General features: G+C 36.8%; 3 protein-coding genes across 5 annotated transcripts in view; 2 read left to right on the top strand and 1 right to left on the bottom strand.

Annotated features, from left to right (window-relative positions):
• LOC132144884 (uncharacterized) overlaps positions 1-25,458 on the bottom strand; it is a 199,482-nt gene that overhangs the window by 160,165 nt on the left and 13,859 nt on the right. The gene's annotated exons all lie outside the window — the stretch shown is intronic.
• Positions 491-11,198, top strand: mtx1b (metaxin 1b). Its single transcript, XM_059556754.1, has 8 exons — positions 491-645; positions 3,877-3,946; positions 4,212-4,291; positions 5,016-5,108; positions 6,406-6,588; positions 8,184-8,260; positions 8,362-8,519; positions 10,627-11,198. Exons 1-8 carry the CDS (start codon positions 565-567, stop codon positions 10,836-10,838), a joined length of 954 nt encoding a protein of 317 aa, XP_059412737.1. The 5' UTR covers positions 491-564; the 3' UTR covers positions 10,839-11,198.
• Positions 13,673-24,723, top strand: thbs3b (thrombospondin 3b). Of its 3 annotated transcripts, none has more exons than XM_059556752.1 (23): positions 13,673-14,064; positions 15,594-15,800; positions 15,918-16,171; positions 17,053-17,155; positions 17,960-17,983; positions 18,094-18,176; positions 18,347-18,398; positions 18,504-18,652; positions 19,370-19,507; positions 19,588-19,662; positions 19,783-19,935; positions 20,129-20,239; positions 20,560-20,667; positions 20,833-20,992; positions 21,078-21,196; positions 21,845-21,897; positions 22,107-22,300; positions 22,630-22,808; positions 22,940-22,988; positions 23,120-23,316; positions 23,957-24,129; positions 24,252-24,391; positions 24,503-24,723. In XM_059556752.1, exons 1-23 carry the CDS (start codon positions 13,983-13,985, stop codon positions 24,556-24,558), a joined length of 2,859 nt encoding a protein of 952 aa, XP_059412735.1. In that variant the 5' UTR covers positions 13,673-13,982; the 3' UTR covers positions 24,559-24,723. The 3 variants fall into 3 exon arrangements, with proteins under 3 accessions (XP_059412735.1, XP_059412736.1, XP_059412734.1); XM_059556751.1 differs by having other exon boundaries at positions 13,676-14,064; positions 17,957-17,983; XM_059556753.1 differs by lacking the exon at positions 17,960-17,983.

The following is a 25,458-nucleotide window of genomic DNA, read 5'->3' as shown; positions in this document are numbered from 1 at the left end:
TACACTTCCGGCTTCTGAACTGGTTGCAGTTCCACTCTGATTCCATATGAGGGCGCTCACAGGACGAGTGCAGAATAAATGGAGGTCAATGGCGGTATACCACTCAAAATCCACTTTTCTCAAGATATAATTTTTTGTCTAGTAATTTGAATGTTGTATTCGAAAGGAGATGCAAAGAAATTACACATTGCTGGGTGTTAGATTTTTTAGAGTCACTTATTTGCTTTAAAATGTCAATGACGTCATGTTGAACCCATGTTGAACTTGCAAAACCTACAATCAGATCTGAAATTTCTCAACGGCAATCGAGTGAAAGGGACAAATTAAGCCGTCTAGCCCCATAGACTCCCATTCATTTTGCACTCATGGCGATCGCCCCCAGTGGAACTCTGGTGGTATTGCAACCAAAATTCGGTACAATCGGACTTAATAGGGAGTGGTAAGGCTCTCCGTAGACAGGCTCTGACCATAGACACAAGTCAACACAACACAACTGACAGTTGCTAGTAGCAACCACAGAGCGCAGTACTTCCAGGTGAAAAGTCACGTAAAAGTCTCTCAAATATGGCGGCCCCCTTGGAGTTGTTCTGTTGGAAAGGCGATTATGGACTACCTTCAGTAGATGTGGACTGTTTAACGGTGCTGGTAAGAGAGAAACTCGCCGGTTGGATGTCTATCGCGGTAGTTTGGTCTGTGTGGTGTGTTTTTCGGGATTCCCGCTAAATGTGTTGTAGTTGTGTGTCGGTGGTCAGAGATGGGAGGTGACTTCCAGCGCGCGACTGACGGATCAGAATCACACGAGTCTGCATGCACTCATGATTTAAACTATTATTCGATAGATTGATTGATTTATTGGTTCAGTGGACGGGTTACAGCAATAACAGCAGCTTTAAGGATGATAAATGAATGAATGACACTAGGTCAGATACACTGCTATAGGTGTGTGTTATTCAAGTCACTAGTAATAATATAGACTCTTACATTTTCTAATATTATATATTGTTTAAAATATATAACAATGGAACTCTTATTTCATAATATATTTTAAATTAAAAAGGTAGAAATTATATGTACAATCATTTGGATTTGTGCGACATTCAAATGTACAATACTGTGAAGTTGTTTGTCATTTTTATTGAGAATGACTGATATCCTTAAGATTATTCTCACTGATGTGGATGCTCTGCAGTGAATGGGTGCCGTCAGAATGAGAGTCCAAACAGCTGATAAAAACATCACAATAATCCACAAGTAATCGACTCCTGTCCATCAGTTAATTCAAGTCAAGTCACCTTTATTTATACAGCGCTCTTAACCATTTAGATTGTAACAAAGCAACTGAACAGCTGTTAACATATTGTAAAGTGAAAAACTGCATGTTTGTCATGAACAAATCCATCAAGATGATTTAAACTGATGTAATCAATGTTTACAGGTGAAAACAGTTCTAAACTGATATAATGGTGGATTTTGATGCATTTGTCATTGGAGGAGGCATTATTATGGATTATGGACTCATATTTTGGCCAAAAGTGATGGCTAAGAAGTTGAAAACATCTTAGTGGTGGATTTGTTTCTTAAAAACAAAACAAAAACAAAACTATTTTGGACTCTAATTCGGACGGCACCCATTCACTGCAGAGGATCCACTGGTGAGCAAGTGAAATAATGCACAATTTCTCCAAATCTGTTCAGACGAAATAACAAACTCCAAATTTCCAGGTTTGGTTGAACTACTGCTTTAAGGTAGACTTAAAGGTAGGCTTTAAGAAACTTCTTATAGTTGCACTGACCCTCCCCCCACCTCACCTTAAAAACAGAGATGATGAGTGTTCACATCTAATATAAAACTCCTATTTTTAATTTGATCAATACTAGTGTGCAGTGGCCATGTGTGTCTCTTATCACTCGTCTTAATAGTGTGGGTGATGGTAGAGAAAGACAGGGTTATCTGCTCATCCCACACAGCTGTCTAAACAGCCAGCGGTCTGCGTGTGCTGGGAGCGAGTGAAGGGTCCTGTAGTGCCGAGGTCCAAACTCCCCAAACACAAAAACAAACAGTAACCCAGAGCTTCTCAGGTTTCCAGACAGTGACGGAAAGGAAAACGAAACTTCAGGATGAATGACTGAGTTCAAACTTCTTATCATCATAAATGGCCATACAGTCATCCTGCTGTTATTGAATCATTCTGTGGTTTCATTTTGCACTAATGCAGTGCGGTCACAAAACTGGTGCTGAATACAGTTTGCCAGAATTTTTTTTTTTTTTAGTGATGTGATTATATGGTGAATCAGCTCTTTAAATGGCAAACGTACATCTAACTGCAACTGAAGTTTGGATATTTGTCTGTCTGGTTATAATGCTCTGAAGTATTTAACAAGAGAATGCTGTGGGTTTAGTGCCAAAGATTTCCACCTACTGTAGCATAAAACCTTCATTCATGTTTTTCTAAGCTGGTCTGTACGTTTCAGAGCAGTAGCAGATGAATAAGTGAGCCAGTGAGCTTTACTGAACGAGGTGAGCATTACTTTAACTGCAGCCAGACTCCTTCTAAAGCCCTTTTCAGGTTACCAGATTAAGCCCTGCATCTCAATCTTAATCATCTTGTGTTTATGTCTGTTTTATTACTGGTTTCGGTTCTTTATTGTTCCATGTCATCTTTAATTTTGGGATGCATGATTTATTTCTGTTCCAGACATGCTATTACTCTTGTGCTGTCTTAGTTTTACATAAACAAAGGAAAGATAAACGATGATGAATTCTTTTCCTGCTAAATGCCTTCTCAGCACGGCAGTCAGAAACCAGAAACCGCAAACCACACTGGAATGTAGAGAGCGGCAGCGCAGCCGTTTGATCTTCTTTAATGGTGCTGTCGAGACCGGCTGGAAGTTAGATGCTATCTCAGGTCTCATCAGATTCTTCCTCCTCCAGCTTTGTCATCGCTCAGAGATGTGACTTGCATAAATTCCTCCATGAGTGTGAGAGATGATTGACATCTCCATGCTCAAGTTAATGCAGCTGACTGGAAAATGTTGTTTACTAACAGGGCTAGGAGTGAGTCCAGGATTAAATTCCCCCGCAGGCAAACATCAGACCCTCCCAGACACTAACTCAACTCAGCACATTTTTGGACGACACAATTAGCGACTTAAGCATTGAGCCCCTCAATGTCTCAATAGCAGTGTAGCAATATTATCTTTTTTTTACACACACACACACACACACACACACACACACACACACACACACACACACACGTATGTATGTGTGTGTGAAAATGTTTTTTATTAAATAAACAAATAGACCAATAGATCAATTCATGACATGACACTTATTTTATGCACATTATTTAATTGTTTAGAACATTTTAACAGAAAAAGGCAGCTAGTTATCAAAGCAAAAATGTGAATTTTTACTGAAAATAACTAAAGCTAAATCAGAAAAAAACTTTATATAGACATAAAAAGTTTATAATTAATACAACTTTTACTAAAATTAAAATAAAATAGGAAAATATATATATAAAAAAATGCTAGAATATTGTCAGTGATACTAAAATAACATTGATTCACACATACAACTTCAATTTCAATACACCTTTAAAGAAAAACAAATTGTTTTCCTAATATTAAAATGAAGGGAAAATGCTTTATTATTATTATAAGAATAAAACAAATTCATAAATGAAACATATTAATGGATTGCATTTTTAAGCGAAAATAGTGTTTCAATTTATGAATAGTTTTTAACTGTACTTGAATAGTATAATAACATCAAGAACCCAGAAATCAACTGTTACACTTGGTTGCTCTTTAATTTGTAGCTTGGCATGAATGAGTTAATTCTGTGTTTTCTCTGTGGTTTTGTTCTCTTAGGCCTATGCCAAGTTTGCTGGTGCTCCTCTTAAAGTTCACAAAATCACCAACCCATGGAGAAGCCCTACAGGTGAGTTCTCTGGCAGAATCGGGTCAGGATTCACTGCTCATGCATGAAGCTGTTAAAGTGAGCTACTGCCAAAGACTGAATGACAGCTTGAATGTATGCTGCACGAGGGAACCTTAGACCCTCTTCCAGGTTGAGTCAGAGTTCAAAAGGTCATAGGTCATAGACTTCTGGAACCCTTTGAGAATTGAATACACTTGTACTTAAGAGAGTGTGTTGAATTGTTCTCAAGCCGAGTTAACATGTGAGTTGTTTTCTCCTCCGAAAGGAACTCTGCCTGCTCTGAAGACCAGGGAAGAAGGAAGCATCTCTCAACCCAGTAAGATCATCATTCATCTCAGGAAACAGGTGAACAGCCTCCCACTACAGCACAGTGACATGAGTCCGTTTAATGATGGTTTCTACACTGCTGATTACATTTGTATGCTAATAATACGTATAATTCAAAAGACTGTCACCTCATCCAGGGATCTCAGTAAAATGATTCCTAATGGAAAAGTCTGCCGCATTTTTAAAGGCTGAATGCATATGAAACACAAAGTAGAAAGTGAACTTAAATTATACTCTGAGAGACAAATGTGCCTTTTAAAAGAGTACCTGTCAGGTTATGTCACTTTTAATTATTTTATGAAGAAAATAATTCCGATTCCTCGTGACATTGTTGGTGATGTAAGTTGTTATAGCTGTGAGGAGAGCGGTTTCCCAGTTACAGCTTCTGGTTTGTTTTAAAGGCAGTGGGTAAATGACCTTTTATAGCTTGTTAGTGCTGAGCTAAGAGTGTGCACAGCATGTCCGAGTTACTCCCGTGAAAGAGACGTGGAAATTGACTGATTTTATTGCTTGAAACCTTCCATTGTTGTGTCCATTTAATCCTTAAGAGGGATTTTGGCTTTGACATCCAGAAATGTTTAAACATATCATGTATAAACACATCATGGTTACATTAACAACTGTTGTCATAGTGCAGCTGCTGCTTTGATTGTTAGTCACTGCTTTTTCAGTAGACTAACAATATAGTACAATTCAGTGCAAATGTGATGAGTGCAATTAAATACTATCTCTTGTGTTTCAGAAGTACAATGCAGACTATGACCTATCAGCAAAGGAGGGCGCAGATACGCTTGCCTTTGTCTCTCTGCTGGAGGAGAAACTGCTACCTGCACTGGTGAGGAGTGTCTATAAAATATATCACTTCATGGACAAAACTGATGGGACACACCTCTTATACACTGCAAAAATGAGTAATTTTGTCTTGTTTTCTAGTATTATTTCTAGTTCTTGAATCAGGAATTTACAGTAATTTTAAGTAAAATTACTTAAGATATTTAAGTTGGCTAACGATGCTTTTGGGGAACACGTCCCTAAAGAGCTCAGTGAATTCAAGCATGGTACTGTTATGGGATGCCGCCTTTGCAATAAGTCTAGTTTCATCCCTGCTGGATATCCTGAGGTCAGCTATGAGTGGTATTATTGGGAGCTGGAATCGTGGAGTTTCATGAAATGGGCTTTCATGGGCAAGCAGATGCATGCAAGCTTCACCAAGAACAATGCAAACTTCAGATTGAGGGGAGTGATACGGGCAGATACTGGACTCTGGAGCAGTGGAAACCTGCTCTGTGGAAGGATGAATCACGCTTCTCTGTTTGGCAGTCTGATGCAAGTCTGAGTTTATCAGATGCCAGGAGAATGTTACCAGACTGGTTGCACTGTGTAAAGTTTGGTGGAGGAGGGATAATGGTAGCAGGCTTTTTTTTAGGGTCTGTGATATGCCCCTTCCAACTTCCAACTTGATTTCAACTCTGTGGTAACAGTGCCCCAGTGTTCAAATCCAGGTCTGTAAAGACATGGTTGGATGAGTTGGATGTGGAAGAACTTCTCTGGCCCACACAGAAACCTGACCTCAAGCCCATCAAACACTTTTGAGATGAACTGGAACAGAGACTGTGAGGCAAGCCTTCTCACAATTGCTTTACTGGACCAACAAGCAAAAATGACTACAGAAATGCTCCAAAACCTTGAGAAAAGCCTTGCCAGAAGAGTGAAAGCTGTTATAACTGTAAAGGCAAGAATCAAATCCATAGAGATGTCTGTGTAATTAGAATGCAATGTCCTTGTTGTGTAATACACAGGGTGTCCCAGTAGTTTTGTTCATAAAGTGTACCTCTGACCGAATAATACATTTTTATAGGCTTAATACTGTATCCAATATACACACACCTTTTAAAATGCTACAGTTCATATGGCTCATTGCAAAGCTCCTTCTTTCCTTGAGCTGGACTCTGCATGATGACACAGTCAAAAGTTGATGTTTGGTCTTTCACTGTCCACCTGAGGACATCGGTCTTGTGCACTGATGTGCCGCACAGCCCGTTTTCCTCTTTAAAACTGCAAAACAGAGGCATTATCAGTCTTAGTGGAGTTCTTAGAAACCCGTATGTTTCTGAACTCTTGTTTTTGTGTAGATCTACACACTGTGGATAGACTCTAAAAACTATGTGGATGTTACACGGTGCTGGTATGCAGAAAACATCTCCTTCCCTCTCAACTTCCTGCTCCCCAACCGCATGCATTGCCAGCAGCTGGAGAAGTTGAGGCTTGTGAGGGGAGACCCAGTCCTGGAGCCCGGTGAACAGCTGGAGAAAGAGGTGAGAACTGAAGGTTTTAGTTCAGTTGTTCACCCAAAAATGAAAATTGGCTGTACATTTAAAAAAAAAATGTGCTGAGTGTGTTTTTGCGGTGGTACCTTAACTGGTTTAGACCTTTCATGAATAAATAAATGCCTCCAGTAGGTGGCGACAAGTCCCTGCCTTCAGTGAATCATTCATTCAAATGATTTGTTCAAAACGGCCGATTCATTTAGAAATTAAGCAAGTGACAGACTTTATGAATAGACCATTGAATCATTAACTCAACTTTGATTTGTTCAAATACACATTACCGTATTTTCTGCACTATAAGGCGCACTTAAAAAGCCTTTAACTTTCTCAAAAAACGACAGTGCGCCTTATAATCCGGAGCGCCCTATATATGGATCAAGGTGCTCTGTCAAAACGTTTGACTGCAGTATCTTCTATTCTATGCGCCTTATAATCCGGTGCGCCCTATATATGAAAACACTTCTAAAATAGGCCATTCATTGAAGGTGCGCCTTATAGTGCGGAAAATACGGTAATTCAGGAACAAAACACTGCATTGTTGCTCTGAAACGCACAAATGATCTGCTCTGGCTTTATTTTAGAACTGTTTTCATTGGCGAAACCGAAAAAGCAGTCAATTTTCTGTCCATAATGTAACTCAGTCAATATTAATTTCTTGTTATAGTTGAACTGTTGTATAAAATCAATGCAACACACACAATCACGGCATTCTTGATTCTGTGATATTGCTTACCTATATAACTATAAAAAACAAAGACCCACACAGGGATATTTTTTTGCTTTCGTAACTCGAATTATGGGGGCATTGTAACTGTGTTATCATAGCCTTCATCACGCAGTGAATTCTTTTGGAGTCTCATTAATCATACACACTCTGATGTCAGCTCACAAATCGTTAAAACAGCAGTTACGGTATTACCGTAGAAGATAAATATTGCACACCTCTACTGTAGGTGACCTTTTTTTTCTCTAGCAGAACAGTAAAGACAATTTTTAGCCGAAACGGTGATCCTTAGCGATTAATAAAATGCGAGACAATGGCTACAGTCACTTTGAGAGTAAAAAAAAGCAAATACAGGGAAGTCAAAATGAATACCTGTAACTCCTGAGGACATATTGAGGTCTTATGAAGCAAAACAGTCAGTCTGTGAAAGAAGCTGAACATTATTTGCAACATTATCCCATTATTAGCTTTTCCAAAATTGTCATCAGTAGATTATTTTGGTATATTTCAACAAAAGCTGTTATATTCACTCCATGAAAATAAATTAGAAGGCCATTTCCATATGTAGTCTCTGTTTCTAATAGTCTGTTGGTGGTCTACATTTGTTTCAAAGACACTCCTGGATTGTTCTGCTGGATCTCCATCATATGTTTACACAACATAGAAAGAATTGGGTCAGGTGTCTGATTTCCATGCCAGCATGGCTTTGTGTTATCACTGCTTTGGTGGGTTTAGAGGAAGAGACAGTTATGAGCGAAGGCAGATATACATGTCCTTTTTACAAATACTGCCAGCAGTTATGATAGATTGTTTTTGGAAAATTAGATGTAATTTTTGTGTTTGTGTTTCTGCTTTGTAGCTTTATCGTGATGCTTTTGAATGTATGACCCTCCTATCACAGAGACTGGGGTCACAGAAATTCTTCTTCGGAGACTCGTAAGCTACACCAGTTGTGTGTTTTTGCGTAATTTGTGTATGTATGTGTTGTTGTGTGAAAACATGCACATCTGTGACTGTGAGGTTTCCTGTGCTTGCAGTCCCTCATCGCTGGACGCGTATGTGTTTGCACACCTGGCTCCTCTGTTGAAGATCAAACTGCCCAATGGAAAGCTCCAGCAGCACCTCACCTCTCTGAACAACCTGCAGCAGTACTGCACCAACATCCTGGCACTCTACTTCCCCTCCGATGCACGAGGTTGTAGGATGCAGATTGTCACATTAAAAACATTTGACTCTAGCATTTTTAGTAGTAGAATTAGTAGTAGTAGTAGTAGTAGTATATTATGATTATTAATATATTAAGTATATTATTAATATAATACATATGATAATACAAAAAAAACCTTAATTTTTATTTAATATAATTTGGTTAATTTAAAATAATAATAATAATAATTATCATTATTATTATTAATAACGTTAATTCATTAAGTATTGGCATTATTATTATTATTATTATTATATTACAAATAATAATTCAAAAACATTATTTAACTTATTTAATATAATATGGTTAAAAATGATAATAATAATTATAATTATTTTATTAATATAATTATTAAGTTTAGTGTATAAGGTTAGTTTAAAATAATACTAATAGTAATATTATTAATAAAACTTATTATTGTTATTGTTGATGTTATTGTTGTTATTATTATTAGTAGTAGCAGTAGTAGAAGTATAAATATTATTAATATAATACAAATAGTAATACCAAGAAATTACAACGACAACAATTTTATTGATTATGGGTAGTCATAATAATAATACTTATATGATTATTATTATTAGTAGTAGTAGTATGAATATTATGAATATAATATAATTATAAATAAGAAATAATTACCTCTATTTAATGCTTTATTAATAATACTTAATTTGATAAGTTTTATTAAATTAAATTAACAATGATAAAGTAATAATAGGAGTATTAGTAGCACAAGTAGTATAAATATTACAAGTAATATTACTAAATATAATTAAACTTAGCTATAATTAAATAAGTTTATTTTCTTCTACTTTGATAATCTTCTAATTATCTAATAATATCCTCAAATATATATAAAATACAAATATAGTTTAATACAAGGTTATTTTACAATAATAATAAATTAAACGTATTAAATTAAGGCCATAATTTTATATTTGTATTATTAGTAGTAGTAGTAGTATTAGAAGTAGTAAAATTATGAATATAATATTAATGATACAAAATTTTATGCAAAACCTAAAAAAATACTGGATTATATTTTTTGTCATATACTAGTTTATTATAATTAACAGTATTGATAATTTAATTTAATTTAATATGGTTCTAAAAAAACATTGTTGTGAATGGAAAGTAAAGCTTAATTAACATTGTTTCTGAATCTTCTTTTTGGCTACGTTCACACTGCAGTCTGAAACGACCCAATTCCGATTTTTTTTGCCCCTATGCGACCTGTATCTGATCTTTTCATGACAGTCTGAACGACACAGATCCGATCTTTTCAAATGTGACCCAGGCCACTTGGGTATGTGGTCCTGAATCCGATACGTATCCGATCTTTTGAAATGCGACCTCCATCTGAACGGCCAGGCCACATGTATCCGACCCGTACGTCATTGATACGCTACAAACGTCATACGTCTGCGTTGAAGTAGGCGGGAACGAGAAGATAAACGGATGAATTCTGTATTAGTGAAGCCACTTACATCAGTATCCCACCACTCCTGGCTGCGACTCCGCACCCACACGTTTCTCTGTACCGACGTTGCTAACACTGCTCCACAAAACGCCATGGCCAAAAACCTTGCTCTCCTCCTCCTTTTTAATTTTCTTCTTAAAACAAGAAGATTGTAATTGTGCTGGCTCAGTTGGGAAAATAACTTTAATATTGCAAAAAGAGCTCCGCTGTTGACTACACTGTTGTTGACATCCATGTTTAACGTTAGCTACTTCCGCGAACAACGAGTGACGTCGTTGAGCGTTGAGTACTCTTCTGCGCATGCGGGTCACTTCTGGGTCATTTCACGTTCACACAGGAGATCACAAAAGGTCGCATTTAATTGGAAATGTGAACGGCCTTGCAAAAAAATCGAATAAAAAAAAAAAATCGGAATTGAGCATTAAGCCATGCAGTGTGAACGTAACATTGGACCTGGTATAATGGGAACGCAAAGATAACAGGGTTCCTTTCATTCTTTTAACTTTTTGGTCCGCTTAAAGCGGTCTGAGCTTGGTTCATTTAAAGTGGACTCAACTAACCCTAAACCTTTTCCCTGAAACTAACCAAAATTAAATGTACCTTCTCTTTTTTCAGAGGCACCAGGTCGCAAGACTCATGCTCAGCCTGATAGCAGCGACTTGGACAACGAGCCCCACAAGCGGCGTAACCAGGTTCTGTCCGTTCTGTTCGCTGTGGGAGCCATGCTGGGTTACGCCATCCTCACCGGGATCGTTTCGATCAAGCGTGAGCGGCCACAGCTGAAGAACTCAGGTCATGATGATGGGGATGAAGAAGAAGAGGACTAAATAAAGAAGAAAACATGATGGGATGGATGGGAGCCACAGGGGACAAGTGCACATTATCACTCACCTGCCATTCAGAGTGAAGCTGCACACACCATTACCTCAGTTCTTTATAATCTCCCATCATGCATTTGTGCGCTATAACAGAACCACTCACTTGTTGTAGCCTCAAGCGAGCCTATAATGGTGCTTTTAATAATTGTTTATATAATTGTTACTATAATAGTTGTGATCTGTAATTTGTTCAGGTCATTTAAAGGTGTATCATCACAGTTTTTAATGTTTTATCTTCTGGTCAGCATTCAAGTAAACTGGGTAACATTTATCTTCCATATTAAAAAGACAAACACTAAAATGAGAAAACTGGTCTGTGCTTTATTTTAACAGTACTAGTTTTCACATAGCAATCCATACTTGTATACGTCATATATACATCATCATGGCCCTTATGAAAATGAACCACAGTTTTATCTGAGTAAAAGTGTATAAATCTTGGCAGATTTATTACTTTTTGTATAACCACAGTTTTATATATTTAAATCATGGTTAGTATAGCAAAACGATGGCTAATTTGAGTTTACAGTAGTTTTACAAAAAAAAAGTAAAACCAATGGGAAACTTAGGCTGAAAATTAGGAATACAGAAGAAACATTACCAGCTGCAACATTACGCTTTATCACTTTTAGACAAACTGTAAATATTATATTAATTTGGTGCTGTGACCTGATATTCAGTCCTGCAGACTAAACATGCTGTCAAGCTATATTAACGTTTCCAGGGCGTTGCAGAAGTCACGCAGAGTAAACCTGTCAGACTTCTTATCTTAAACCAACCATCTATGAGCTCTTTGACCACTCAAGACTCAAAGACTCATAAATCAGACAGATTTTAAAGCTCCCCTGAGAACTGCTGAGAAGAACTCTATTATTTCATTCCAAACATTGCCGTTAAGTCCGAGTCTGTGGTTTATACTGCTGTAGTCTCTCACTGGAAACCCAAGGCACACTGGGGTCGTCCATTGAGTTTCTCTGAGGCCAGACCTGCCCTAAAGTATCTCTCACTGGGGTTGAACCTTCTCAAAGAGCTTTCCTCAAAACAACTTTACTGTCAGTCGCGCAACCGTTAAATCATGACAGGATTCCACATGTATTGCGCAATGTTTGGTTTGGTACATGCTGTTCATCTTCTGTATTTTGCTAGTCGATAAATAATAAAAAGGAGTCAACGTGACTGTACCATAGCAGTATTTAACAGTTATAACAACAAAGTACTCAGTCTTTTTCTGCATTCTTTCAGCATTAAGAAGAAGAATCGGGTCATCAGTGTGTTCAATATCAGAGGATAAGAGGATTGTGTACACAGCTTGCATGTGTTTAACTTTATTATTGGTCGATAATCTTGGGATGTATCTTGATCAAAATTTCTTTCTGGTAGACTTCTTCCGATTATGGTGCTGCTGCATTCTCTGAGTTTGGAGATGCCTGTGTTTTGTATGTAAGGTCAGTGTAGAGAGACTCAACATGGCTACCGCTGCCATGGGTCAACCAAGGTTACACTCAGTTTGGTTGAACCAATCAATGGCGAAGATGTTACTAAACTATTTTTATCATGATTATGAAGTCACGTTGAATCTAAAACTAAGTGGCATGTGTTTTACAGAAAGAGAACACTCAAAAGAGCATGTTTCATAGGTTTGAGATGATAAAAAGGGTTAAAGTTAGGCTATTTGGTGACTTTCTGGCTTGTGGATTTTAGTGGCTGTTAGTTAATGTGATGAACTTGTGGTGACTAATAGGAAACATGTTAATATGTTCATACAGCATTTAATTACACTTAGACATTTCCACATATGTCAAGTGAAGAATGTACACACACTTGTCTCTGCCCCATCCTGAAAAAAAAAGGATCTTAAAATACAGTTGCTAGGTTTTCTGGACCTGGTGTACAGTTTATTGCATTGGGCCTCCAGCTAGAAACATCCCTGTTAAAATACTACAACGTTTTAATTGATGGCTAACCACCAGAGCAGGGTAGACAAATCTTAATCCATTACTGATTCCAAATTAGGCTACATGAAAACAATTGTAGTTAGTAACTATTATACATTTTAGGTAATATAATTAGATCGCTTTTGACCTGACTCATTTATCACATTGATTTAAATAGGACAATATTGTACTGATATAAGAAAGAAAGTAGGGAAATGTGTTCCATTTGTTGTTATTAACAACATTAAGTGCAGTAAACAATACATTAGGTCAAAGTTTCCCAACTTGGAGTTTGTGAAGGAACTGAAGGGGGTTTAATTATATCATTAAAAAGTTAAATTAAATAATTTTAAAATCAATCAAAAAATATATCTCAGCCTTATATTGTCCTACCCCAAAACCATACATCAGTGGAAAGCTAATTTATTTAGCTTTTCTGTTCAGATAGATGAATCCAAAATTTTTTAAAAAGGACCATTATGATGTTTTTGTTGTCACATTTACAAGTTAGTCAAAGCGTGTTTTTTGGCGCCAAACAGTAGCAGCTTTTACCAGACGCTACAAAACATAGGCTAGACAAAATATTAAAATAATTTTAATGTCGTTAACCAATTTAAAACACAAGCAAGGAAGCACATTATAAATAGTTAATTAATAGGGCAATTATGACAAGCGAATTGTCTCAAGAACTTTCTCATAGCTTTATTTTGTACTCTGGGCGTAGTCCATATGCTTCATTCACAAAACCCAAAGTCAGTAGATTTATTTTTAATCACAAAAACCCAAACGTTGAGAGATATTTTCATTAGTGCGGTGAAATTCAATCTGAGAGGATCTCAGTGCGGTATGAGGGCGCAGCGGGAGAGAGCCGCAGTAAATAGTTGGAGGTTGATTGACAGGGCTCTTTATCTCTCCCCTGCGGTCTCTGCAGCTCAACTTCTGTTTCTCATTTAGGACAGAAAGTGTGGAGCGCTGCAGAGCCTCGGAGGAGCCTCCAGACACTCTGAACCCCGGGCCGTTCAGGTCACAGACACCCAGCGGGGTTACGCGATGTTATGAGGCTCTTGGAAGCTGTGCGCGTCTTTGGGAAACGGGAATGTAACTGGATTATATTCTAATCGGGTTATTAAACAGTATCTGCTGCACTTGGTTCAAGAGGATGGAGCTGAGGAACATTGTGCCAAATCTGCTTGTCCTGTATGTTGCGTTTGGACACTTCTCCGATTCGACGGAATTTAAAGGTAGGCTTTTTATTTTTGATTATACAGTAGGCTACTTATTAAAATGTAACATGATTTGAATGTTTCCATTAGACTGTGACGCTGCATTTCTTAAGTTCATTGTGACAGTTAAGTGATGGAGTAGACTAAATTCATTGCTCTCACATTCTTGGTGACAAAGGGGTCATCAGGTTAGTTGTTGTGCTGTTAAACCGTTAAATCCTAACCCAAATTGTCCTTTATTGTCTGATGCTTCCCCCATCGACCCAGTCAGTGCTCGACAATGCGCCCAAACCATGAGATAATAACATGCTGTTATCCATACAAACATTTATTGTCGGAATGGGCGTTTTTTTATCTGATTAATTTCTCATTGCACGTTTCCTCGAATGGAAGTGCATATACATGTAAAATGTTATATATAATAAAAGAAAATGGAAATAATTGACAGAATTTCGTTTATATAGAGACATATTTATTTAAAAAAATATTAAGTACAAATAAGAAAGTGCCTCCTTCCATTAACAAGCTTTGCATAAAGCCTATCAGGGACAAGAAATAAAGGGCTAGGTTAAATGTCCTTTATCTGGAGGAATAGCAGCTTGAGTTTAGTTTGTGGCATGCACTGTAAAAGTAAGGAGGCTACATATTTTCCAGTTTATGGGAGCTTGTAAGTCATAAATACTAAGAACATGATATTACGCAAGAAGACCCCATGTTTCACCAACTGAATCCCCCAAGGTTATCCCAAACAGTCAAAGGTTTCCGAATGAAGAATTTGAAATTAAACAATATACTGAAATGCATTGCAGCATGAATATAATAGGCCTATAGTCAAATAAAATATTTTTCGAATTATTATTGTCCGTAACTTGGAAAAAGGTCACTTGCTTAAAAGTGAACAACTCTGTAGAGTTTAGAGAGAAGCCAAAAAAAATCACCATGTTAAGTTATATAATAATAGGACGCAAGAGAAGAACGTTCAACACTCGTCAGCAATAAAAAAAGTGAAATACAAATGTTATGTTTGTGTAAAGTCTTAAAACCAAAATGTTTGCTTATTCATGTATTAGTATTAGATTCTCGAAGGTCAGAAGCAAAGACAAATGGGATTCAATGCATAAATGATATTTGTGTTATTTAACATGTTTAGTTATGGCAGGTTTGTGTCTTTCTGAGTTTGCATTTCAGTCATGTTCACACAACGCCTCTGCACTTACTCCTGATTTCTCTCAGCATGGGGACAGGACAGCTGTTAGTCAGTAAACGGGGAAACAAAGTAACTGGAGTTACTTCTTTGAAAAAGTAACTCATATTTTCTTGTAGATTAAAAAGTAATGTGTTACTTTACTAGTTACCTGAAAAGAATAATAGACTATTACATATCAAATCTCCTAATCTAAATACGGTAATTAACATTTAAGCCTGTTTTCAAAACACTTTCCATCCACATTTGTGTTTTCAAGCATTCTCCAAAGGTTTCTCTTACCTCTTACCTCTATCTTACTGTGCATGTGATTTAGCCTTAAAATCTAAACTCCTTCTTCCAGTGATTAATGTCCTGGAGCTCCATGAAGCACGTCAGACAGCTGCAGCTATAGAGGATCTGTCTGGAGCTCTGCAGACGGTCGGAGATCTGTACCTCACCTCCTCCTTCATGCTGCCACCCAAACTCGGCGGCGTTTTGTTCGGCCTCTACGATAAAGAGGACAACAAGAAATACCTGGAGATTGCTGCTGTAGGCAAGATCAACAAATGTAAGCTCTTTTTGATAATTTGCAAACATTTCCCTGAATGTCATTAGATGCTCAATAAGTCAACATTTGTTTATGATTTATGTCTCTGGAAAGATCACTTCTCCTCTCTCTCCTCAGTACTCGTGCGATACTTGCGCTCTGATGGAAAAGCTCATGCTGTCAATTTACAAAACCCAGTCCTCGCTGAGGGACGCACCCAATCACTTATCCTCAGAATGAGTGGACTGAGACGCAGTCACATCAACCTAGAGCTTTATGTAAACTGCCGGTTGGTGGACTCTGCTCAGGGCCTCCCTTCACTTGCAGGGCTTCCATCAAAGACAGAATCTGTGGATGTTCGCACCGGACAGAAGTCTTATGCCAGGATGCAGGTGATTTATTTAGGTCAATTAATCAATTAATGATTGTTTTTTTTTTGTCATGCAGTCAATGTGAGTCAAAGTAACTGTGCAGCAAATTTAAAGAGATGTCTTGATACATTACAGTATGTTCCAAACCTACAAAACTTTGTTCATCTTTTCGAAAAACACAAATGAAGATATTTTTTGTGGAACCTCAAGAAGATTTCTGTCTTTCCATTGAAAGTCCACACAACTAAAACTTAAAATGTTTATTGATATTATAAAGACATTGTTAACATAATCCATAAGAACTGAGCAGTTTGATCCAAGTCTAAAGAGATGATTTTATATGAAGGACTGATCTAATTCAGACTTTCTTCAGAGGCCACTAATATGGATTACGCTTTATGCGGATTATACTGTGCGTCAAAATATCTTTTTCTACTTTTTCATGTGTGACAATTTTGGTTATGTGGAATTTCAGTGGATGGACATTAACCACTTCAGCTGTTATTTTGATTTTTTGAGAATTAGGCATATGCAATATTGGACCCACCGGTGGGTCCCCAGAGTTGATGTGGTTTTAAGAATGAGGGGATATTAAAAATATCTTACTTCGTGTTTTGAATATAGATAAAAAGGTAAGTTAGTAAATGACAGAATTTTTATTTGTTGGTGAACTATTCCTTTACAGTAGCTGCACGTCTCATAAATGATATTTCAAATTGTGCTTTTTAAGCGACTTCATTATTTGAGCTGGCAGACAATAAAACTGGTTAGAAAAGTCTCATAGACTTAAAAGAGCAACTCAAGCCATATAAACCAAGATATCATAGAAACTACTTTAAATCAAATCCATGTAAGGAAGCATGTAAATGTGCTTGTATGTTTCATATATGTATATATTTTAGGGTTCAGTAGAGTCTGTTAAACTAGCTCTCGGAGGTTCTCTGGCTACAGCTGGTCTTCTCATTGACTGTCCATTTCAAGGAGATTCAGCTATAAACAATGCAGGTAAGCACTATTCTGACAGAATAAGGAGAACTTGTAATGTTTTTTCAAACAATGCATTTAAAAGTACATTCTGCTCAGTATAATAGTCCATTACAAACAGTGTCATGTCATCATACTGCCCTCTTGTGGCAATGCAGGAATTCCACAGATATTATTCCTAAAAACAATTCATACATTTTGAAAATGAGGAAAAATGTTGAGAAATGTAAAAAAAAAAAATTAATAAAAAAAAAGAGTTCAAAAGTTTGGGGTCAGAAGGATTTTTTAAATACTTTTATCAAGCAAGGATGCTTTAAAATGAATAAAAGTGACAGTAAAAATATTTATTATGTTCAAAATATTTCAGTTTCAAATAAATAATGTTCTTTTGAACCTTCGATGGAAAAAAGTTACCACAAAAATATGAAGCCACATAACAACAGTTTTGAACATTGATAATAAGCATAATGTTTTTTGAGTAGCAGATCATCATATTAGAATGATTTCTGAAAGATCATGTGACAGTGGAGTAATTATGCTGAAAATTGTACTTTAGAATAATAACATAAATAAATTACATTTTACAGTATATTCACATAGAAAACAGCTATTTCAAATTGTAAAAATATTTTAAAATATTGCTGTTTTTACTGTATTTTTGATCAAATAAATGCCAGCTTGAACATGAACGTGAAAGACTTCTTTCAAAAACATGAAAAAAGAAATCTGACCAACCCCAAACATTTGATCAGAAGTATAAATATATTTATTTGTTTTTGATCTAGAAACTCTTGATAAAATGTGACTGTTGTTTCTTTTCAGTAGGCAGTGACATTAATGCCATCCTCGGTAAATATCAACAAAGATTTGATCATATGTGAATGTCTTATTACAGCTGAATTATTTTCATGCCTGTAATGCTTTTCTGTGATAATCAAAAGAGCCTCTCATATGGCCAGGTGATCACACCAAAGCTCTGATCGGACAGCTGATCATCTTTAACCAGATCATGGGAGAGCTGAGAGAGGACATCAGAGAACAGGTTAGGAATAAATGAATATACGAACAGGCTTAGATGTCTTCATCAGCCCTATAACTGAATGTGAGAATATGTGGCTCACAGGAATAGTTCTCTATATTATTACATACTTCTGTTGTTGGGACATTGCATTTTATCAAATTACATACTTTCTACTTTGATGTGTTTTTTAGACAAAAGAGATGTCTCTCATCAGAAACACCATTCTTGAATGTCAAGTGTGTGGTAAGGGATGGAGAAAGAGTTGGAGATGGCAGATCATGTTTTGATAAACACGTCTGAAGGTTGTTGTGATATATCTGTATGTGTCTCTCTCTCTCTGTTTATCAGGATTCCACGAGCCTCAGTCCCGATGTCATCCGAACCCCTGCTATAACGCTGTGAGCTGCATGGAGAGCTCGATGTACCCAGGATATCAGTGTGGCCCCTGTCCAGAGGGCATGACTGGAAACGGAACGCACTGCCAGGACATTGATGAGGTTCCTGCAGAGAGCTAATTATTATTATTATTCATTTTATTACCTGAGTCATGCAACTGTGAAAAAGTACTTTTAAAAAGAGTACCTATTACAGAATTAGTGGACATTATAGTATACTTATATGCAAATTAAGTGTGTGTTTCAACACCACTGTTAATTGCAATTAAATTATACTGTTACATTATATTAAATTCAGTTTTGACCCTCTTAAATAGGACTTAAGTACATCTTTATATTTAATTTCATAATTACTTCTATTTTCTTTGAAATATGGGTATAGTCTACTGCTGAATGTACTAGTCATTTCTATAGAAAATTGTATATTATATATTTAAATGTTAGTAATTACACATTTGAAACAATTAACTACATTTTATTTTAGTTAATTTAAAATATATTAACTTTAAATTTAATACTGAAAATTACTGTTAAAGTTATAACCAAGTACTTAACGTGTGCCTCAGTAAACATTTAAAATGTATTTTAAAGTAAAAATTTTATTTGACATTATTACAAAGTGCACTTTTAGGTGTGTTAAGAAACATAAAAGTGTCCTCTCTGTAAGTTCTTTGTAAGTGGCTTTTAATTTTATTAATACCATATCATCTAAATACATTTTTAATATACTTTTAAGATTTGAAATACACTTCAAGTGCACATTCATTAAAAAATTTTTTTAATATCTTTTAATATTCTTAATATCTCTGTTTGTCCTAGTGCACTGCTCAGCCCTGTTTCTCTGCAGAGTTGTGTGTGAACACAGCTAAAGGCTTCACCTGTGAGTCCTGTCCCATAGGATTCACCGGTCCAACACTCAAGGGGGTTGGTTTCGAGTTTGCCAAGAGCCACAAGCAGGTAAAAAGTATCAAAGTTCAGTTACAACAGATTTATACATCTAATTGAATAGGTTTTTACTGTGTGAATGTTTTTTTCAGGAATGTGTTGATATTGATGAGTGCGCTGAGCACTCTGGTGCCTGTGTGCCCAACTCAGTCTGTGTAAATACAGCGGTGAGTAAACTGGATTTGCATATAAATTAAGAAGCACTAGAATCAGCAAGTCAAGCAGAGCAGCCTTAAGTGGTAAAACGTGAATCTACTACTACCAAACTGACTGCTCTCTTTTTATAGGGATCGTTCAAGTGTGGCCAGTGTAAAGCTGGATTTGTGGGTAATCAGACTGCAGGCTGTTTTGCAAGGAGGACATGTGAGACTCTGGGCTATAACCCGTGTGATGTGAATGCACACTGTGTAATGGGCCGCAACAGTAACATTTTCTGTGTGGTAAGAATCTAAAAACTTGGAAATGTTGAATCCAAAATCTTTCATTTGTGTACAAGTACATGCAGCTCTTAAGTGAGACAACACATTCTGTAATGTTTTGCATTACTTATCTACTTCTTTTAAAAAAGCTAAAAAAGAACAACCCAGAATTGTCCAAATTGCTGAAAATGGCTGTCCATTGTGTATCTTGCAGTGTAACGTTGGGTGGGCGGGTAATGGAAACATCTGTGGTCCAGACTCAGACATTGATGGTTACCCTGATGGGCCTCTTCCATGCATTGACAACGACAAACACTGCAGAGCGGTATTTTACATTTCACAGGGATTTTAGGAGGGGATTCACTAAGAATAAATTACATGTTGCAGCATAATAACATTCCAAAAAGCACCTGTTAAATTGGATTGTAAGTAGATTTTATGTGTTAAAAAAGCAACATGACTGTGAATCGAATTTTGTCCAATGAATTGCTTTAAATGGTCTTCTGCTTAACTGATGACAGACTTCCTTCAGCAAAACAGATATACTTTAATTTATGTTGTGATTTCTTAACAATTTTGGTATAATATGCATATCAAATTTAATATCCCTTAAATATTAATAATACATTTAATATCCCTGTGCAGGACAACTGTGCAAATACCCCAAACTCTGGGCAAGAGGACACAGATAGAGATGGAATTGGCGATCAATGTGACGAGGATGCAGACGGAGATGGAATTAAAAATGTTGAGGTTTCTGATCAAGTTGCGAAGAATTGTAAAAATATTTGAACAATTACGGGATACCAAACTGTTTCCACTTGGGCTGATGTCCTTCAAAATGTGTTTTTAAAATGTATTTAGAAATAAGTTCTTCATTTGACACATTCTTAAGCAGTAGCTATTTTAATTTTGCAGGACAACTGTCGCCTGGTGCCCAATAAGGACCAGCAGAACTCTGACACAGACTCCTATGGTGATGCTTGTGATAACTGCCCCAACGTTCCCAATGGAGATCAGCTTGATACTGATGGCAATGGCAAGGGAGACATCTGTGACAATGATATTGATGGAGATGGTCAGTCCCATTTACTTTCATCTGTTCTGTGGTTTTACAGCATTGTACCATATCATCTGTTTTCACCACTTTATTTTTTTTACAGGCATCCCAAATGTGTTGGATAACTGTCCTAAGATACCCAACCCCATGCAGACAGACCGAGATGCAGATGGCGTGGGAGATGCATGCGACAGCTGTCCTGAGGTCAACGATCCATTGCAGGTTAGAAAAAGAGAACTGCTTAATGCTTAAGGGAAGGGAAGGGAAGGGAAGGGAAAAGGGGTGCCTCTAAGGACAAAGCGGAAGGTCCATCATGTAGGTTGAGATGTTTTAAAAAAAGGCAGGAAGAGATACATGCTGAACTAGTGGGGTTATCAGGTTGGAATGATGTTGAACTGTGTCATCTGTGTAGCAGTAATTGTAGAAGAAGCTTTTATGAAAAAGTGCAATGTGAGGTTGTGTATACTGAGAAAAGCAGAGGTCCAAGCACTGAACCTTGTGGCACCCCAATAATCTAGATGTTGTCGTCTACTCAAACAAACTTTGATCATATTTCTCAAGACAAATAATTTATGATTGACACATAACTAGTTCAGAAATGTTTGATTTTATAACTACTGACGCAGTAGTTCATGTTGGGGTTAACTGCTATTTTTCAGCCAACAAGAGGTAAGAACTTAAATGACATAAAGTAAAATTTACCAAGAACAACATTTCTTCCATAATTATTATTAAAAGTCACATACATGATAAATAAAATAAAGTTGGTTGGATTTTGAATAAGTAGTGGCACTTGAGTCAGTGAAGGCAAAGGGACAGGTATTCCCACCACATTCAATAATTCATTTCCATATTTTGCTGTTTTTGCAGTCAGATATGGACAATGATTTGGTGGGAGATGTATGTGATACAAACAAGGACATGTAAGTACCTATGTAAATAAATACTTATTTTACCCAAGAACAGGTGTAATGATTTTTACTGTTCTCAAAGTGCTATACTTGATTTAGGTTAGTTTGCTTTTGCTGTATGTCAGTTTCAGTGTTCTTTCTGCGGTGAGATTCATTACTCAGCAAAATACGCTTGCCATACATTCTTTAAAGCTCTAGTGAAAATGATTCTCTGTGTGTAGGGATGGTGATGGATATCAGGACACGCGGGATAATTGCCCTGAAGTAGCCAACAGTTCTCAGCTGGACTCAGATAATGATGGCATTGGGGACGAGTGTGATGATGATGATGACAATGATGGGATTCCAGATATCCTTCCTCCTGGCCCAGATAACTGCAGACTTGTTCCCAACCCCAGTCAAAAAGATACTGATGGTCTGTTTCTTAATTCTGCATTTTGATAAAGCATACTAGCATACTCCGAAAAGTATCTCTGACTTCTCGAGTTAATTAAGTTTGACTGGAGTTAACAAACTAAATTTTATTAAAACGAATGACAGCTTTTAAAATATGAGATGATATATGGACCATACATAATGTGTGCTTTTCTTTCTTTTAATTAAAAAAAATATATATTATGCATGCAGTAACCAGTATACAAGTATTATTTTCCAAACACACCTTATGTAACATATGTATTTACCGTCTTACTGATCCAATCTAAAAATAAACATGTTTGTTTTTCGTATCTTAACTCCCATCAGCTAATGGGGTTGGTGACATGTGTGAGACAGACTTTGACAATGATAAGTTGACTGACTTGTTGGATGCATGCCCTGAAAGTGCAGAGGTCACTATGACAGATTTCAGGGCATTTCAGACAGTCATTCTCGACCCGGAAGGAGATGCTCAGATCGACCCCAGCTGGGTGGTACTAAACAAGGTGATCATTAAATTTACCTTATGATTCTGGGCTTTTATTTATCAGCTAGTCTCTGAAATTTTACTACACTGTTGTGCACATTGTTGACAAAGTCTGTGAGGTATTGTAAAACTGCTTTGGTGTTTTTTTAGGGAATGGAGATTGTGCAGACCATGAACAGTGACCCTGGTTTGGCTGTGGGTACGTACCTAAACACATTTTCATAGAGACTCCATAAAATCCAAACTGGCATTTGTGATTTTTACATTTCAGTTTGATATATATGGCTCTGTGTCTCAACGGCTGTATTAACCTCTTTATTCTTTATTCAGGCTACACAGCATTTAATGGTGTTGATTTTGAGGGAACAATCCATGTGAACACAGCAACTGATGATGATTACGTGGGGTTCATCTTTGGCTATCAGGACTCTTCCAGCTTCTATGTGGTGATGTGGAAACAGACAGAACAGACGTACTGGCAGAATTTACCATTCAAAGCCTCAGCTCAGCCTGGACTGCAGCTTAAAGTGAGAGGAAAAGCAAAATACACCTTAAAATTGTTTAAAATATGTAATCGAACTATGCACATGATATGCAGTGTAATCTCAGTTAAATATGAATACATGCTGAGAAAAGCTAAGCAAGGAAAGTATATCATTGTGGCAGATAAATAAAGCATTGGATTGCAGAAATGTCAAACGTGCTACATTTTTAAGAATGTGAGACAGGAATTTAGAGAAAAAAAAAATGCTATTAAGACATAGTATATTTAAGATGTCATTTATTCCTGTGATCAAAGCTGAATATTCAGCATCCAGTCTTCAATGTCACATGATCCTTCAGATATCATTCAAATATGCTGGTTTGCTGCTCAAGAAACATTTCTTATTACTAGTATCGATGTTGAAACTAGTTGTGCTGCTTCATATTTTTGTGGAAACTGTGATCATTTTTTATTTTTTTGGATTCTTTGATGTAAAATATTTTTAAATCTTAACTGTCACATTTTATTAATTTATTCAGCATCCTTGATAAACGAAAGTATTAATTCCCCTTAAAAACAAATATTGCTCCTTCTAAAAGTGTAGTATGTAAAAGTAGTGTATACTTGTATATATTCATGTTTAAAAGTTTTACTAACACTCTCTTCTTACCTCACTCTTCCAGGCAGTGAAGTCTCGGACAGGTCCTGGTGAGTATCTGCGTAATGCCCTGTGGCACACAGGAGACACACCAGGGGAAGTTACTTTGCTCTGGAAGGACCCAAGGAATGTGGGTTGGAAGGACAGAACGTCCTATCGCTGGCACCTCACTCACCGCCCGCAGGTGGGCTACATACGGTGAGAGCTAATCTAATATGAATCTTTAAGAAACCGTCAAAACAACTACTGCATATCTGTTACCACTAAATCTTGGAAATATTTTGTAGAGTTTGACCGGATTCTCTATATCTGTGGTGTAGATTAAGATTGTATGAAGGTACAGCCCTAGTGGCAGATTCAGGAGTCCTGATAGACACAACTATGAGAGGAGGGCGGCTGGGCGTCTTCTGCTTCTCTCAGGAGAACGTCATATGGTCTAATCTCGGCTATAGATGCAATGGTAAGTAGCATAATTAGGGATGCATTCTGAGCCTCTGAGGGCCAGTTTGACAGCTGTTTGAACATGCAGTTTAATACAGTGTTTGAGTCTCACTTTTTGTATATTGCACAGATTCTATTCCAGATGACTTCATGCTGTACCAGAAGCAGATGAATGTGAGGACATAAGCGTCCCCTCATCTCAAGAAGCTATGTGTGTTTATGTATATGTGTGTTCAGAGAGCTAGGATGAGATAACGAATTATATGTTTTGTTATCTTTTGAAATTCTGAAGAGTATTTGCAAATATGTTAATAAAAAAGTGTCCATAGACATTTGTCCATGAAAAAAGTGCACAGTCATGTTGTCTTGATTCAGTGAAGGTCCTCATAAAGCCTCTTTCATCTAAAGAGACTATGATTGTGAGGTTGTTTTGGTCATTTCAGTACCATGGACAGTGCTTTATTTGCCGCAGTGTGGTACAAAAGCTTACTGAAGAAAATAAATAAGGGCGTTTAGTATAATGCAAAACAGGTGTATTTATCCAGACACAAACAATTTGGTGGTTAGACATGGTGTGGGATTAAGAGCCACAAAAAACTAAAATAGAATACACACACACACACACACACACACATATATGATGAGTAATTCAGACTGATCTGTATTGAATTATGACTTATGGGTCTGATGTCACTGAGACCCCAGAGAAATAATAAGGTTAATGTTAGGGATGTAATGTTTCTTCTTTCTGTTTTTGTATGTATGTATGTATGACTATGATGAAATACAAATTTAACGAAAAGTGAGAGAGCACGTTTTGGCTATTTTGAGACGGTCGTCTAAATGATTCAAATAAATAAGCATTTAGGTCGTCTCATACATAAATAATTATTCAGTACTTGCATTCCTAAAAATGAAGTTTCATATTACTTGTGGTTCCTATTATTATTATATTATTCCAAGGCGTTACAATGGCAATACACATACTACAGTGGCCTTGGGGATAAAATGACATTTTAATCATAACTTTTAATCTCTAACTCATTCACGCTCTTTAACTTTTGTTCAAACAGGCTTCAACTGCAT

This window comes from Carassius carassius, chromosome 8 (assembly GCF_963082965.1).
Source record: "Carassius carassius chromosome 8, fCarCar2.1, whole genome shotgun sequence".
NCBI lineage: Eukaryota > Metazoa > Chordata > Actinopteri > Cypriniformes > Cyprinidae > Carassius > Carassius carassius.
This window is presented reverse-complemented; position numbering and strand designations above follow the sequence as displayed.

Coding starts and splice junctions, on each gene's coding strand:
- mtx1b (XM_059556754.1), top strand. CDS start 565: ATGGCGGCCCCCTTGGAGTTGTTCTGTTGGAAAGGCGATTATGGACTA. Junction 646..3,876: donor TGGACTGTTTAACGGTGCTG/GTAAGAGAGAAA, acceptor TTGTTCTCTTAG/GCCTATGCCAAGTTTGCTGG. Junction 8,520..10,626: donor CTTCCCCTCCGATGCACGAG/GTTGTAGGATGC, acceptor CTCTTTTTTCAG/AGGCACCAGGTCGCAAGACT.
- thbs3b (XM_059556751.1), top strand. CDS start 13,983: ATGGAGCTGAGGAACATTGTGCCAAATCTGCTTGTCCTGTATGTTGCG. Junction 18,653..19,369: donor ACTGCCAGGACATTGATGAG/GTTCCTGCAGAG, acceptor TGTTTGTCCTAG/TGCACTGCTCAGCCCTGTTT. Junction 20,240..20,559: donor ACGACAAACACTGCAGAGCG/GTATTTTACATT, acceptor ATCCCTGTGCAG/GACAACTGTGCAAATACCCC.